The 17451-nt window shown below is 40.2% G+C and overlaps 2 protein-coding genes across 8 annotated transcripts in view; both read left to right on the top strand.

The window, feature by feature from the left end:
- The window catches only part of LOC310843240 (cilia- and flagella-associated protein 337-like), a 1288916-nt gene that overhangs the window by 218963 nt on the left and 1052502 nt on the right, over positions 1 to 17451 (top strand). The window lies entirely within an intron of this gene.
- The window catches only part of FRY (FRY microtubule binding protein), a 193758-nt gene that overhangs the window by 18906 nt on the left and 157401 nt on the right, over positions 1 to 17451 (top strand). For 2 of the 7 annotated variants that reach the window (XM_083735728.1, XM_083735727.1), the window contains exon 2: positions 308 to 496. The exons of 3 other annotated variants lie outside the window; for them this stretch is intronic. Coding sequence is in view for 2 of the 4 variants with exons in the window: in XM_083735732.1 (XP_083591858.1) it covers positions 12256 to 12457 (202 nt within the window). In the remaining 2 variants the exon portion in view is untranslated. Of the gene's footprint in view, positions 1 to 307; positions 497 to 12088; positions 12458 to 17451 lie in introns of those variants that run through there. 2 more of the 7 variants (XM_083735732.1, XM_083735731.1) reach the window with 2 other exon arrangements.

Raw genomic sequence — 17451 nt, 5'->3', positions numbered from 1 at the left:
TTTAGAAAGATGATGATGAAATTTATGGACAATGTTTTTGCTCCACAAGAAAAGGTAACCATTGTTTTCAAACTATGAAGTGCTATAGAACTAAGCAACTAATATAACATTGGTTACTTTGTATGCAGTGGTTTTGTTGTAAACCATAATCTGTGTTTAGAATACTCACAGACAATTATAGGGATTTATTGGTAAAGCGTGTGTCTGTTGGTTAAAGCTAAATGATGACTAGCTTTGAGAGGTGGCAGTAATATATTATACAGTAGTGTGGATGACCTAAGTTCATGCATACTGTTATTTTCCCTAGGTGATACAGATGGTTCACAAATGCAAAACAATACCTTTCGTCTCTAGGAAGCAAGCAAGGCAGCATCCATATCACAGGCAATTAACTTGGCTCTGCCTCTTCTACAAAACTATCTCACCCGTGTTTATGACAAGCATATCCCACAATTAATCTGATTAAAGAGACACTGAATGTGCTGATCAAGGCGAGGTAAGACTTAAACTCCTTGTTTTGGATTTATGATGTTTGTTTTTGCAATTTAAACATACAACTGGCTTATTGTATAATTTGCATTGCCATATTTTTCACATCTGACACATAATAAGCTTTCTGGTTTAAACAGACATGCATTCTTACTTGGTACTGTCCTAAGATTTCTATCCAAGTGCATTTTTTGTGACCTGAAAATTTACACAGGAGCCTGAAATGCTATGTGAGGACATTATAGAGCATGATATACAGTACCGGTAACCATCAGGTGTTTATGGAGAAAGGAGTGTGTGTGGTACTACGCCTAAGTAGTTGTCATTCTAGTGCTACAGTGTATAGAAAAAGCATTTGTTCCAAAGCAAATTATGTTTGGATTTACCGGTATCTTGTCTGTTGTGGGATGGGGGTGTACTCCCTGATTTCCATTATGTATTCTTTGACAGCTTTCCCTAGCCTGGTGCCCTCCAGATGTTCTGGACCACAACTCACATCAATCCTGACCATTGGGCCTTCCTGACTGGGGCTGATGGGAGTTGGAGTCTAAAACATTTGGAGGGCATCAGGTTGGCTGAACTAGCTAATATCCAGAACAGATTTTATTGATTTATTTAGGTAGGCATTCATTTATTTAGGTAGGCCGAACAACATTAATGGGTGGGCAGGATTGTAGACTTAACAACCGCCTGATGTCGCATGTGACATTTCCCCTTTCTCACACAGTTTGAAATCAAGCTGCAAAGCCCACACGGCTTTGCAGATGCTGATAGCCAGCTGATCGCTGTGCTTGCAAAGACTTTGCAAGAGCTGCCATGATGCATGGTGCTTCCAGAAACACCAGGCTTTGCAGACACTGCTGATTCCCTCTATATGTATGTAAATGCACTGAAATAAGTACAAGTCACTTTTTGTTCACCAAGCATTCCACTGGAATCAATTTACTACTTCTGAGCTTAAAATATTTGGCAAGTGAATGGGTAGTGCCACAGGTTTCTTGAATGGTACCAGTAGAACTGAACAACCCCCCCAGAAATGAATTCCATGACTTTTTGCTCATTTTGATCTCTTCCAAAATTATTGGGTTTCATGGTTCCTTTCTCTGGCTTTCTGTTTTGCTTTGTGCCACAGATGCCTATTTCCTATTTTTCACTCCTTTGCCTAACATGTTCTTAAAACACATTATGCGGGGGAGGGGACAGATTCCAGGAAGCCACACACACAGCCTCTGAATATCTACATATTCTAAAGCAAATATTAACTGCTTTTACGTTATATTTTCAGAGTAATTTAGATGCAAGGTCCTGTGATATGGAAAGATAATGTGAAAAATAGGAATAGATTTCTTACTGATTAGTAATGGGTTATAAATTCCTAAACCTGTAGTATAATTCTCCAAACTGGATTGGCAACGTAATAAAAGGCTCTGCAATGTAAATAAAATAGGAAAATAAACCTGGCCAGACCATGTAACGTCACACCAAGCTTCATTTGTTCAAGATGAGAAGGGGAAAAAAAACACGTTCATCAAGATTTGAAGTGAACAAGAGCTAGGTTTGACTTTCTTGCTATGTTCATTATTGTGGATCACATCTTGTTGCTTTGGTCTGTATAATACGCTGTATGAATAGGAAGTGATGCTTTGTTACTTAGTATTCTTTAATGTGTAGACCATGTAAGTTAAATGACATTTTGGACATACTTTAACTAGGAACTTTGTATTAATGGTCATGCTTTTGGCACCTCAACACTGCGATGTTTAAGCAACTCATGACTGAGGAGTTTTTCAAGGCAGGTATCAGTGTACTTATAAACATTTGTTTCATTTATAGATCTTCTTCATTTATGAAGTTTTTTTTTTCCAGCTGTGACGGTTTTTGAAGCAGCATAGTTCACTTTCTTTGAACGGAGTACACTCATTAGCAAGTCAAAAGTTGTAATCTCATGTAACAATCTCCCTTCCCATGGGGCGATTTCCTTTTTTTAAAAAAAATATATTTTTTATTAATTTTATAGAGAATAGAAATACAGAGAAAAGAATAAAGAGTAGAGATAGAAAAAATAAAATAAATAATTTCCATAGTCTTTTTTCCATCACTTTTAGGAGACTTCCCCACATCATCCAGATCCTGCGTTCTCTGTAATGTTAATCATCAGCAATTTGTTAAAGTTAATTCATAATCATGGTTATATTCTCATTTTTATCATGTAACCTCATTCATTTTTTTGGGGGTATTATAATCCATTTCTTGTATATTTTAACTTAAACACAATAAAATTATATCATTCTTATACCTTTACCTTCTTGTGTCTTAATTTCAACTTCATTATCTTACATTTACTGAAGCAGGGGTTTCCCAAAAGAAGCATTTTTTTAACATTCATACATCTTATAATGTTTTTTCAAATAGTCCTTAAATTTTTCCCAATCTTCCTCCGTTGTTTCTTCTCCCAAGTCTCGGATTCTGCCAGTCATTTCGGCTAATTCCATATAGTCCAGCAACTGCAGTTGCCATTCCTCCAGCGTGGGTAAATCTTGTGTCTTCCAATGCTTTGCAATCAAAATCCTGGCTGCTGTGGTAGCATACATAAAGAAAATTCTGTCTTTCTTGAGCAATCTCTGGTCCACCATGCCCAGAAGGAAGGCCTCTGGTTTCTTAGGTATGGTAAATCTGAGTACCTTTTTTAGTTCATTATGAATCATTTCCCAGAAAGCCTTCACTTTCGGACAAGTCCACCAGAGATGAAAGAAAGTCCCTTCCGCCTCTTTGCATTTCCAACATTTATTATCAGACAGATGGTATATTTTAGCAAGCTTGACTGGGGTCATGTACCACCGGTAGATCATTTTCATAATATTCTCCTTCAAGGCAACACATGCCGTAAATTTCAACCCGGTGTTCCATAACCTTTCCCAGTCTTCAAACATAATGTTATGTCCTACATCCTGTGCCCATTTTATCATGGCGGATTTAACTGTCTCATCCTGTGTATTCCACTTAAGCAGCAAGTTATACATTCTAGATAATAATTTACTTTTCGGCTCTAACAGTTCTGTTTCTAATTTCGATTTTTCCACCTGGAATCCAACCTTTTTATCCGCTTTAAAAATCTCCTGAATTTGAGCGTAATGCAACCAATCTCGCACCTTGTCCTTTAACTTTTCCAAACTCTGCAACCTCCAATTATCGCCAATTTTTTCAATTATTTCCCGGTATTTAGGCCAATAAGCTTCCATATTGAGTCTCTTACGAGCCTTGGCCTCCACCGGCGAGAGCCACCTTGGAGTCTTACTCTCCAATAAGTCTTTGTATTTTGTCCAGACCATAAAAATTGCTCTTCTAACAATATGGTTTTTGAACAATTTATGCACTTTAACCTTGTCATACCACAAATATGCATGCCATCCAAACGCATTGTCAAACCCTTCCAGATCTAGGACATCAGTGTTCTCAAGTAAAATCCAATCTTTCAACCAGCAGAAGGCTGCGGATTCATAATATAACCTCAAGTCTGGCAGGGCAAATCCCCCTCTTTCTTTCGCATCAGTTAGTATTTTAAACTTTATTCGGGGCTTTTTGCCCTGCCAAACAAACTTAGATAAGTCCTTCTGCCACTTTCCAAAGCATTCCACCCTGTCCACGATCTGTAGGGCCTGAAATAAAAATAACATTTTAGGCAAAACATTCATCTTTACAGCAGCTATTCGGCCTAACAAGGAAAGCTTCAATCTTGACCATATTTCCATATCTCTTTTAATCTCTGACCAACATCTCTCATAGTTGTCTTTAAACAAGTTCAAATTTCTGGAGGTCAGGTGCACCCCTAGATATTTAACTTTTTTAACCACATTTAATTCTGTTTCCTTGCTGAACTCATCTGTTTCTATAGGTGTCAAATTCTTTGCCAACACTTTAGTTTTCTGCTTGTTTAACTTAAACCCAGCCACTCGACCAAAATCAGAAATTAATTCTAACACTCTTTTAGTACTTTTAGTACTGGGGACTGGTTCCTGCAATGTCAATACCAGGTCATCTGCAAATGCTTTCAATTTATACTGTTTCACTCCGACCTCGATTCCCTGAACCAACCGGTCCTTTCTAATCATATTTAGCAACACCTCCAGTACTGAAATAAACAATAGGGGGGATAGGGGGCACCCCTGACGTGGGGCGATTTCCATGGGGCGATTTCCAAACAACGTCAGACCATGGTTTGTTTAAACTAGCCATGGTTTATTGTTACATGCAACTGTGGCCAGTCACTCGATTATGAAGTTACCATAGAGCAATCTACATAAAGCCTATTCTGGGATTTATATGGGACTAAACTACTCATTGCAATGATAGATAATATCTGTACCTTGTATTACAGTATATATAATTCATTCGTATTGTTTAAAATATGGCATTTCACTAAATGCTTCACACTACATTAGCTTTTACAGTTGCATGCTATGTTTCTGGGTAGACCTGTCAGCAACTAGTGAAGCCTGACAAACAACATTACAAGTTACAAAGGTCTCCCCCTCCCCTTAATTAAATCCATGATTTCCCGAAATGAATATGATTATTAACAACAGCTTGTGAAACAATGCAAAATACAACTTTAAAAAGAATGGTATATCTTTTGTTCTGTGAGGGAGTAGATCTGGAAGTGAACTGCACTCCTCTGCCAGTTGGAATGTAGCCTATTTGGAAACTGCCTGTCAAATCATAGAATGCTTGCTAAATGAGGACGCTACATGCGCTGACAGCTTCAAGGAACTGAGCAAGGAGCAGTTCCAGCAAGTTTAGTGTTTAATTTGTTTACGCTTATTCTGTTGTATATACAAGAACCCCTGACTCCAGAGTTTCCATTGTGTTTCTGTTGCTGTCACTGCCAACTGATCAGATCAGCACATATGTACAGTACTACATTATGCAATGATACATTGGACAGTTCTTCCAATGAAGGGATTTAGGAAGTAGAGTCTCTCAAGGATCAGTATTGGGAGCTGTGCTTTTTTAAACTTTCTCATAAACATTCTAGAGCAGGGTTCTCCAAACTTGGGTCACCAGCTGTTTTTGGTCTACAACTCCCATCATCCCTAGCTGGCAGGACCAGTGGTCGGGGATGATGGGAACAGTAGTCCAAAAACAGCTAGAGACCCAAGTTTGGAAAAGCCTGATCTAGAGTAAGGGGGGTGAGAATGGAGGTAGGCAAGTTTACTGATGATGATAAATTGTTCGGGGTGGTTAAAAGCAAAAGGGAATGTGAAGAGCTCCAAAAAGACCTTTTGCACTGAGTGAGTGGCCAGTAAAGTTATGTAAGCTGGGGGGAATATATTTTTTAAAAACTTTATTTCATATCTGCGGGAAGTGAAGTTACAGGGAACCAGGCAGAGGGTCTTCTCAGTATTGGTGCCCACCCTGTGGAATGCCTTCCCATCAGATGTCAAGGAAATAAACAACTATCTGACTTTTAGAAGACATCTGAAGGCAGTCCTGTTTAGGGAAGTTTTGAATGTTTGATGTTTTATTGTGCTTTTAATATTCTTTTGGTAGTCGCCCAGAGTGGCTGGGGAAACCCAGTCAGATGGGTTTAATTATCAGATCTGAACTGCTGGTAACTGACCAGCAATGAGACCTTGGCTAATTTGGTGAAGAAGTTGATCCAGTGTACAGCAGCTGTTAAAGAGATGAATTTTGTCTTGGGGACCATTCAGAAAGGGATTGAAAATAAAGCCACCATTATAGAATGTATGGTGGGGCCACATTTGGAATATTGTGTACAGTTCTAGTCACCTCACCTCAAAAAATATATTGTAGAGTTGGGAAAGGTTCAGGAAGGGGCAGCGAAAATGATTGGGGGGGGTGGAGAAGCTGCTCTAATTAGGAAAGGTTACAGTCTTTGGGGTTTTTAGCTTAAAGGGCAAGTAAAAGGCCAAGAAAGGTCCGTATAGTAAAAGCTATGGTTTTCTCAGTAGTGATGTATGGAAGTGAGAGCTGGACCCTAAAGAAGGCTGATCGCCGAAGAATTGATGCTTTTGAATTCTGGTGCTGGAGGAGACTCTTGAAAATCCCATGGACTGCAGACCTATTGTGAAGATAAAGTGAAATAAAAACGTAGCATTGGGTCAAGACTTCGTTGTGTTTAGAGCAGGCCTATTTGAGTCATTGGAACTTAAGTTAATCATGACTGAATTAAGTGTCATTGATTTCAATAGGCGCCATTCAGCTACAGTGTCCTATCTACACAGTGGACTTCTGCTTAGACAAACAGGAGTTACCATACTTTGCTTTTCCCTGCAAAATCCTACAGATCCTAAAATCTGCTATGTAGGGATGGAGGATCTTTAAGAGCAGACAGCCAGGTGGGCTGTGGGGGACAGGAGAGAAAGAGGAAGTCCTGTTGTGTCCATGGCTGTGACATTGGATTTCGGCCACTGGATCTACTCTAGTCAATGCGCTGAGTGTGGATCCAGCTCATCAGGATTGCTGTAAAACTTTTGAGTTAGTATTGTGGGGGTGGGGGTGGGGAAATCTGCAAAACGTGAACTGCTGGTTTACTTCTTTTTTCTTTTTATTTTGACAGAGTTGTAAGAGCATCAGTAGAATTATGTTAGCCGGTCAGTATCATGTGTGGTTCAAATGTGTAAGTGAAAACTAAATCCAAGCTTATATCTGTTTACTGCCTACAGGTATAATGAACAAAGTAATAGAATGAAAACCAAGTCTGAATGTTATTAAAGATTTTATGGAGGGTAATACTTTATTATATTGTGATCAGATACTGCTAAGATGAGACAACATGCCCCTTAATTATTATTATTATTGCATTAGGTATTCTATTGGCACACTAATTAGTATCTAAGAATCCATTACTGAAACAACTGGATTTTCTATTTCCCAACCTGTAAATGATTAATTGGTATTTTTTTTTTGTAGCAGTAGGACAGATGGTCTAATCTCTTCACAGGAAAAAAAATGAGGAAAGAGGCCCTAGTATGGAAATGCCAATGAATCAGTAATGGCAATGAATCAGTAATAATGTTGATAATAAACTGATGGCGATGAAGCGAAATGATTTTATTTTTTAAAAAGATGCTTCATCATTGTTAGTTCAGGCCATACAATATAAGATTTATATAATCTAGCACAGTACATTTGTTAGAATCATGGGAAACTACATGTTGACTATTTGCATATGTGATAAAATCAGGAAATTCTGCTGCACTCTTCATTTAATTTTTTTGAAAAATAATAAAGAAACAAAAGATAGAGACAAGCTGTGTGATATTAGATCTCAGAGTACTGTATAGAGAACATTCATACTTATAATAATGTTTTGTTTTGGATTTTGCTTGATACAATTCCAATATGAGGAATGCAAGGTTGTGATATAAATGCAATAAATAAATAAATTATATAATAACAGAGAAACCAGTCCTTGCACATATTCACACTCTTGTTATGTATTTCTATTGTATATAGGGCATAAGATCCCAGAGGACCCTCTTCAAGATATTCTGAATTATTTATAAGTATGTGTTGGGCAGAAATTTAGACATACAGGGTGAAATTAAATGTCATTAGCATAAATCATTGGGATTGTAAGATTGACCCAAAAGCACTGTAAGCATCAGCCATCATTAATGCACCATATAGAATCATAGAATCATAGAGTTGGAAGAGACCACAAGGGCCATCGAGTCCAACCCCCTGCCAAGCAGGAAACACCATCAGAGCACTCCTGACATATGGTTGTCAAGCCTCTGCTTAAAGACCTCCAAAGAAGGAGACTCCACCACACTCCTTGGCAGCAAATTCCACTGTCGAACAGCTCTTACTGTCAGGAAGTTCTTCCTAATGTTTAGGTGGAATCTTCTTTCTTGTAGTTTGGATCCATTGCTCCGTGTCCGCTTCTCTGGAGCAGCAGAAAACAACCTTTCTCCCTCCTCTATGTGACATCCTTTTATATATTTGAACATGGCTATCATATCACCCCTTAACCTCCTCTTCTCCAGGCTAAACATGCCCAGCTCCCTTAGCCGTTCCTCATAAGGCATCGTTTCCAGGCCTTTGACCATTTTGGTTGCCCTCCTCTGGACACGTTCCAGTTTATCTAGAGGGGTTCTAAAAGCCCCCAGCCCCAGTTCACCAGAAGCGGCTTAGTCATGCTGGCCACGTGACCCGGAAGCTGTACGCCAGCTCCCTCGACCAATAAAGCAAACACCGGCTCCTTCGGCTTATAGAGCGAGATGAGCACACAACCCCAGAGTCAGTCATGACTGGACCTAATGGTCAGGGGTCCCTTTACCTTTTTAAAGGGATGTAGTGTAAATTATCAATATTAGTGGTAGTTTTTGATTTTGAGAACAAATTTTCTAGAGAGGTTGAATGGTGCAGTTATTTTTATGGGCTCCTTTGGGAGGAAGGCTGGGATATAAATTTAATAAATAAAATAAATAAAAAACCATTATTATTTTGGAAATCTACTTTCTGTTCTATGGGAATACTGTGGCAAAGATTGTGATGAAAAATAATCTGCAGTCATGTGGAAACATATCTCAAAGCATAGGTTGAAATACCTGTTTTCACTTACAAACAGCTCCAATGAAGCCCAAATGAGAAATGCCAGATTTAAAAGCAAACCCAAAGTCTTGAATACCTTTGTGTCCTAAAGACAAGTAGAATTTCATTGTGTGTGTGTGTGTGTAAGTGTAATTAGTAATTTTTTGGTTGGGTAGAGTCTATACTGGCTGATAACTGACTGAATTCTATATATCATTATTATTTTCTTTGAAATCCACCAAATTTACAATAGGTGTCAAAAACAATTGACAAATAATAATACTACTGAGGAAGGCAAAAATATAGGCAAGACCGTTGGGCCTCGGGAATTTGTACCACTCCCCCCACCCATCAGCGCTGACAGTAAAAACAGCCAAAGAAAAGCTGCTGTATTTAAAACAAAACTACTGTAAACACTAAATAGACACTTATGGCAAAGATCCAGTTATCCAGCTAGGAAAACCTTTAACACAAAGAATTAATGTGTTCTTGTTTTTCCTCTGCACTTTAGCCTCCTATCTTAATTTTTAATATCAAGGGAACAGCCATAGCTTTGCTTGCACAAGGCCCGAGATTCAAACCTGGCAACTTCAGGCTGGTCTAGGAAAGTTCCTTACATGAAACCCTGCAGAATTGCTGCTGCCAGTCAGTAATCAATACTGAGCTACCTGGGCAATTTGAAATTGGTTTCCAATTTTCCTCTGGAGGACAATCATAAAGTAAGGCTGCCATATGTCTGGAATTTCCCGGACATAGCTCAACAACTTTTGTGTCTGGATTTTCACTTTTGGAAATATGGCAACCCTATCATAAAGTGTAGCTTCCTGGTTTTTATTTGACAGAAACTATGGGTAGGCTTAAATTGGAAGTCAGGGAAGAGTGCCCAAAATGGGTGGGGTGGGAGCCTGAGGCTTCACTGATTTTATTAATACCTCAGCCAATTTAATCAATAAACCCTTAGCAATTTAAGCCTAATGGCTAAGCAAGGCTTTACAAAACCTTTTTGTTTATTTTTTTTCTGGTACTGAAGAATACTCTCTGTTGTTATTATTAGACAATTGTGTGTGTGTGTGTGTGTGTGTGTGTGTGTGTGTGTGTGTGTTTGATTTCCATTGCCTAGACCAGCAGGGCATAGCTGATCTCCCATGGTAAACATAAGGTTGTTGGGGATATAATTTTGTGTTAAACTATGCTTCCCATTGGAGTCTTTTGCTGTTATGCTATGCCCCCCCTCCATGGCAGCCATTTTGTGACTGGCACGCCCAGCATTCTCTCAAAATTTGAAATGTGCATACAGTGGTACCTCGGGTTAAGTACTTAATTCATTCCGGAGGTCTGTTCTTAACCTGAAACTGTTCTTAACCTGAAGCACCACTTTATCTAATGGGGCCTCCCGCTGCTGCCGCACCGCTGGAGCACGATTTCTGTTCTCATCCTGAAGCAAAGTTCTTAACCTGAAGCACTATTTCTGGGTTAGCGGAGTCTGTAACCTGAAGCGTATGTAACCCGAGGTACCACTGTTCTAGTCCAAAAAAGGTAGGCAACCCCGAGCTTTGAAGCAGTGCCTGCTGGAAGGTGTAGTTTGATAGGCAGAAGCTGGGCAGGAAGGACAGGAAGTGGGAAGAAAGGAAAATTGCCCAGGCATAGGCAGGGTTACAGAGCTCTGCAGTAGTTGTCATACAAGTTTTAGCTGTGCCGATAAAGCTTGTTGAAACTTAACATCTGTGCTTCGGTTAACTGACACAAGATCTTGCCTAAGGGCATCTTGAGAGTTTGTTGACTATGCAGGAAGGCAGATGAAGAAATGACTAACAAAATGGGGAAACAGAACCCGTACATTTTGTTGAGCTTTTGAACAATGCAGCCTGTTAACTGTGTTATTTTAAGTTCTGTAATGTAGGGGCTACATGAATTCCCTGCCTACTGCAGTACATGCATATAAAATGAATCTTAAATTTACTTGAAATTGAGCTTAAAGCACTGTAGCATTGCAGGCAAGCTTTTATATGCAGATCTAAGATCTTGATTCTGTTCACCACAATGCCTTTGCAGATGAAGAACCTGATGTTGGAAACTGATCCAGTAACAGAAATGAGAAGCTTATGCTTTCAATAAATACCTTGCATTTTAAAATGTAGTATATTTTTGTATTCATGTATTTAATTTAAACTACAGGCTACAACATCTAACTGTTCTTCATATTAATAAGGCTTAAGTTGTTTAATTTTGCTTAGGAGATAAATTGTAAGATCATTCTAACCTTAATTTTTACATCTCAATAAAATGTGTTAATGTGGTTGTGAAAATAAAACCCACGTTACACCAGAGGGTGGGCACGAAAGTCTGATACATAAAGGGGATTCAATACTGTTCATAGTTAAGATTTAAATAGCATAACCTTGTATCTTTGCAGCCCCTAGATATTTTTAAGCAACTAACAGTGTAATCTCACTGAGTTCTGGGGGCTTTTTCCCAAGTAAATATATACTGTATAGGATGGCAGCCTAAGTTTTGTGTTTAACAAGATTGTTAAAATGCACTCCTGTCTCAGTGTCGCATAGTTGCTTTCTGTTACAGTTCTCTTATTTCTGCATCTACAAATGCACTTGCTCAGTTATGCTGTAACTGTTAAAAAGTGTCTATTTTTTGCACAAGCCTCATCTTGAAATAAGCAACAGCACATTATAAACAAAACTTATAGTGTCTGTGTATTTAGTCACATAGTTTTCTTCTACGGATTATTGAAATGTTATTTAATTTCAGAATGTAACATTTTCTTTGCTCTGTCTGTTTGTGGACTATTAGTGAAGTGAAGTGAGAAACACTGTCTGAAACAGGAATTAAAGTAGTAGTCTGTTTAAACCATGTTTTCACTCTGTGCAGAGGACTTGATGAGTTCACCTTTAGTAAAACTTTCCAGTTGTCTATAAGCCTTTGTTAGCTTTAATGATTTTGCTATACCTCCTCCCCTGGGCTGTTTGACTTTTGAAAGGAGGGACTTTTAGTAATTCTACACCTGTTTTTGCCCACGCCTATCCACTTGCTAAACTTACCAAACAAGTGCTGGGCTAAGCATGAGAACATCAAAAATGGTTGGTGACTGTTTTCTATTAGTAAAACAGATCTGACCCATTTGAAGCTCAGCTGTCTTATCTGTTTGCACTATTTTGCTTTTACACTTGGAGCAACTTCAGAAACATCTGTACTATAATGGCAATTGATGACAATAACCTGCATTCTAGGACTGAGTGTAAACTGAATTCATACCAAAATGATTATAAGGCAAGACGGAGTAGTCTACCAACAGAACTCCTCCTAGGAAATAACAATAAAGGAAGGCATCAGAGAAATATTAGGAACTTAGAACCGATCCATCCAAGACGCCCTAAGAAAAGACCTTCTATCTTTCCAGGTAGGACATGTCAGCAAATTACTGCTGCTCATTCTTAACATGTTTCTTTGTGTTTGAGGAAATTATGAAGTTAAAGAACCTTTAAACAAAATACTAGTCTGCTGCAGGTCCAAATATGTGTAACATTAGCAAATATGATAACGCACTATAATAGCATAAGTAGGTTCCCCTCATTATTTTGAAAATGAAAAATAGAATTTTGGCTTCATATACTATGTTTTTCGCATGTAAAGCTTAAAAAATAGTTCAGGGTGCTCTATTGTTTGTGGCTGAACAAGAACATCCAGATTCTAGTTTTTTAATTGTTACAGTGTCTTTTTTGAAGTCTTGCATACAGAAAGGACGTGTAAGTTCTTCTTCTATCAAGTCTGGACTTCTTACTTATTCACAAATTAACACAAATGCATGCTTTAAATTCCTGCTCTGCAGTGAAGCTAAAAAATGTTTGCAGTAAATGATTTAGTTTAACCTTCAAGTGGATGAAGTATCTAAGCATGCCAACAGTGGGTTTAAATTAACAAAGGCAATGTGAGTAATAATATTAGTTTAAAATAATAAGGGACTTAAGACATAAGTGATTTTTGACTAGTTGAAGTATGCAATGCATTGTGTAGAAAGAAAGCTGGGATTTTTAATCAGGAGGCTCCAAAATCTGTTAAGATTTTTCTTTTTATTTGTGGATCTCCCTCCCCCCGCCCCCATCAATTAATGAAATACATTTCCTCTATTAAAACTGAAACAAAATTAATTTATTTCACAAAATCATGTGTTTAAGTGGCAAACTATGACATCTCTGTCAGGCTTATTAAAGTAAAGGCACCCCTGGTGTTTTAAGTTGATGCCAGTGTGATCTTTAGAAGACACTGAATAAGGGACAAATAATATTTTGAAAACCGCAAAAAGGCCTGATAAGAAACTCTAACATTTCTAGCAATTTGACACTTCTGGCTTAAATTACTGAGATATACGGAGATCTCATTTCCAATGTTTCCTAACACAGAGACTCCTTTAAATACTGGGCTAAACTTAAGTATGACAAACAGTCCTCACCCTTACCTTACAGTACTTCAGGTGAGCTGACTTGGGTGTGCCTCATTTCTCCAAAACTTCCTAACCCCTGAATCAGCTCGTCTTTAAGAGCAGTGCTGACAATCTGCTACATTCTAAGTACAGTTCTGTTTCTAAATGCATCTTTCTTCCTTTCTTGTAAAATATATGTCTGTTTGCTTTCTTCCCCTCTCCCGCCCAAGCTTCGCCTTCTCCTCTATGCTTATTACTTCAACCCTATTGTCCTGCCCAGGCTTCCATTCTGGGTAGAAATGAACATACATGGGTGGTGGAACTGGGGTTATGCCTCCTGACTCAGGGCTTATCCTCACTTCCTCTTGTTGAATCTAGGAATGTAAGAAGGCATCGTTTCCCATTCTTCCCTGTGTTCATCACACACAACACTGTTTCTGTGCCTCTGCAGTTCATCTTCTGCCAAAACCCAGTTAAGGCCACAATCCTTGGCAGTAAGCCCCATTGAACAGGGTAGGCCATACTTCACAGTAGACATTCGCAGGATTGTGCTACAAGTTGTGTTTCATTTGATACCTGAATTTAAAAGGGTAGCGCTGTGGGTTAAACCACAGAACCTAGGGCTTGCCGATCAGAAGGTTGGCGGTTCGAATCCCTGCGACAGGGTGAGCTCCCGTTGCTCGGTTCCAGCTCCTGCCAACCTAGCAGTTTGAAAGCACGTCAAAGTGCAAGTAGATAAATAGGTACCACTCTGGCGGGAAGGTAAATGGCATTTCTGTGCACTGCTCTAGTTCGCCAGAAGCGGCTTAGTCATGCTGGCTACATACAAGCTGTATGCCGGCTCCCTCAGCCAATAAAGTGAGATGAGCGCCGCAGCCCCAGAGTTGTTCACAACTGGACCTAATGGTCAGGGGTCCCTTTACCCTTTACCTTTTATATCATTTTTTTATTATTATCTCTTCATGGTCCCCAATAAAATTCCACCATAATATTATGCCCACTCTTGAATACGTTTTTGGAAATGGCAGGAAGATACTTTGCCCTCTGTAAGATACAAGGACTTAGTTCCTAAGGGACGTTAACTTAGGAAAGTTTCCAGAAGGAATTTTTCCTGTTCCATTCCTCCCTTATGCAGTGTGCTGGTCCCGGGGGGAAGGTACCGTTACCGTAGACAGAGTTCACAAGATGAGAGGCGAGGTCCGAAACAGGGAGCCGGGCGGGGAACAGGAAGGGAGGCGGGGCTCTTGGGGGCCGGGACCGCCCCTGGCCTTAGAAGAAGACAAAGGTCAGTCAGCCCGGTCCCAGGTTGCGGGAGCAACGTCGTTGTTGGCTTCAGACCTTCCAGTGTTCCTGTTCCCTGCCCGGCCTCATGCTCCTGACCTTCCAGCGTTCCTGTTCCCTGCCCGGCCTCCTGCTTCTGACCTTCCAGCATTCCTGTTCCCCGCCCGGCTCCCTGTTTCGGACCTCGCCTCTCATCTTGTGAACTCTGTCTACGGTAACGGTACCTTCCCCCCTGTCATACACTGTGTAGTTCCTTTCGGATTTGGTACCATCCCACTAGTGGGTCATGTATAAGCATGGTAAACTGTGTCCAATACTCTCTGACTGATTGATTTCCCTGTTTGCACGCCATTAACTGTCTGCGTACCACTCCCTGTTCAATCTGGCTGGAAAACATCAAGTCCATCGCACCAAAGAATTTCCTCAAGTCTTTTAAGGCGCTATTATTGTTTGCCATCAGGGGTCTCACCCAATCTCTAGCCCCTCCCTCGAGGTGTCCAATCACAAAAGCCACTCTCGATTCCTCATCGGCAAAGTCATCGTGTTGCAGGTTCAGTGCATACTGCATCTCTGTCTTAAAGGCTTGGTAGTTCCTTGGATCACCCCCAAATTTCTGTACCAACCCAGGTACCTTCCTTCCGATGGGAGTGGGTTTCCCCTGTGCATCCTGCACCCTCCTTTCCTCGAGCCGCGCTGTTAGCAGTGCCAGCTGGTGCTCCAAAGCTCTGTTTCTCTCCTCCAGAGTTGGTCCCCCTCCAGCTCCTCCTGCTCCTCCGGCTCCGGTTGGGTTGCTCATGATGCCTCTCCTTCGCACAAGCAGCGTCAGGGACTGACGGATTGCTGTAATGGGAAAAGGGGCCTGCTCGTGCGTAAGCGTTTAAGTCCTCCAAGCTTCACATCAGTTCCTAAACTTTCCCAGTTCGAGGAGCCATGGGTGCGTGGCTACCTCAATTGCTGGCAGAATCCGTCAGTGGGCGTTTCCGGAATTTACTCCAACATAAGAGTTCCTTGACGGAAACTCTTCTTCTGGATTCTCTGAATGACAGTTTCCTCCGCGGAGTGGGTGTCCCCAGCGGAGGTCCTGAGCCCTCCCCGCTATTCTCACTGGAAACATCTTGGAACCCTTCCTCCGATTGAGTTTCTGCAGGAACTCTCCCTCTCCCCCTTCTGGTTCCTTCCTCCGCATCCGAGGCTCTCCTAGCCTCCTTGAGCCCTTCCACCACCTGACTCTCCGATGGCAGTTCCCTGACACATATTATGTATCTGCTGATATTGTAGCCAATCCGTAACTCGGCTCCTTAAGTTTTCCATTGGTTTCAGTTTTGGTCTCCTCCTGTAAAATCCAGTAGTTCTCTGTAAGCTGCCCATTGTCTATCTGTATTAGCTCTCTTAATTGTAATTGCTTCAATAGAAGATAGCCATAAAAGTATTTTTCTTTCCAGCAGATTTTTGTATTTCTGCCACATTCGATACAGATTCTTCCTAAGAATCTTCCCATATCAAATACATGCATGCCAGCCAAATTTTAAATCAGGCCTTGGATTATGAGCTCTTTATAATGGGGAGAGGGCATTGTTATCTTGGAAAATGTTCAGTAGGGCCAGTTCTGGGGTGACTTCTAGTACCTGATTTATTTTGCTTATTTCTTGTTTTGACTGTTGTTCAGAAGAGCTGGGTTTTGGGGCATTCCCACCATATCTGGAGGTATGTGCCTATGGAGGTGCAGCCTCTCCAGCATTTTGGACATACCAGCACCAGTTTCTGTGGTCTTAGATACCATCTGTAGGTGAGTTCAGAGTGAGTTATTTTCTTTTTGCTGATATGGATTTAAAGGGAGGTTTAGACCTCATTCTATTCCATTGGGTGGGGTTGATTTCATAGCCTATGTCGTCCTCCCGTTGTTTTTTGATTGTGTCAAGTGGATTTGTGGGGCTTTGGAGCAATGTTTTGTATATTGTGGATACCATCCCTTTGCCATGTCCCGTTGTTGTTAGGAGAAGGTTTTCAGAGGTGGTCAAGGGCCTAGTGGCTGTTGATTTTACTACTGGATTATTTAAGAAGGCATGTAGCTGATGGTGTGGTCACCAGGGTATTTGGTTGTCCCCTAGTTGGTTTTGTATTTCTTGTGTTGATATGGGTTTGTTGTTTTTGTATAATTCTGCTAGGCGATGTAGGCCTTTGGCTTGCCAGGTTTTTATCTGGAGATTTTGTGCTGCGTGGTGGAATAGTGGGTGGTGAGCCAAGGGGATTAGTGGGGATGATCCATTCTTTTAACCAAAACAAACAAGCTGCCTCATAAAACAACTGCAGATATGGCAGGGCAAAGCCTCCTTTTTCTTTTGCACCTATCATAATTCTGTATTTAACACTTGGCTTTTCTCCCTGCCTGATAAACTTAGAGATATCTTTTTTCATTCTTTGAAGCATCTTGAATTATTTGCAATTGGAATTGATTGGAATAAAACAGCATCCTAGGGAGTAAGTTAATTTTAATGGCTGAAATTCTCCCTAACAGGGAGAGTTTCATTCTCCCCCATATCTCCAACTCTTTCTTAACCTCTTTCCACAATTTAATATAATTATTTCCAAATAGGTTGAGAATCCTTACTGTCAGCCAAATTCCCAAATACTTAACTTTTTCGCCTATTTTTAAACCAGACATCCTTTCTAAAAAAAAAAAAAAAATCAACTGC

This window comes from Podarcis gaigeae (assembly GCF_964106915.1).
Source record: "Podarcis gaigeae genome assembly, chromosome: 4".
NCBI lineage: Eukaryota > Metazoa > Chordata > Lepidosauria > Squamata > Lacertidae > Podarcis > Podarcis gaigeae.
This window is presented reverse-complemented; position numbering and strand designations above follow the sequence as displayed.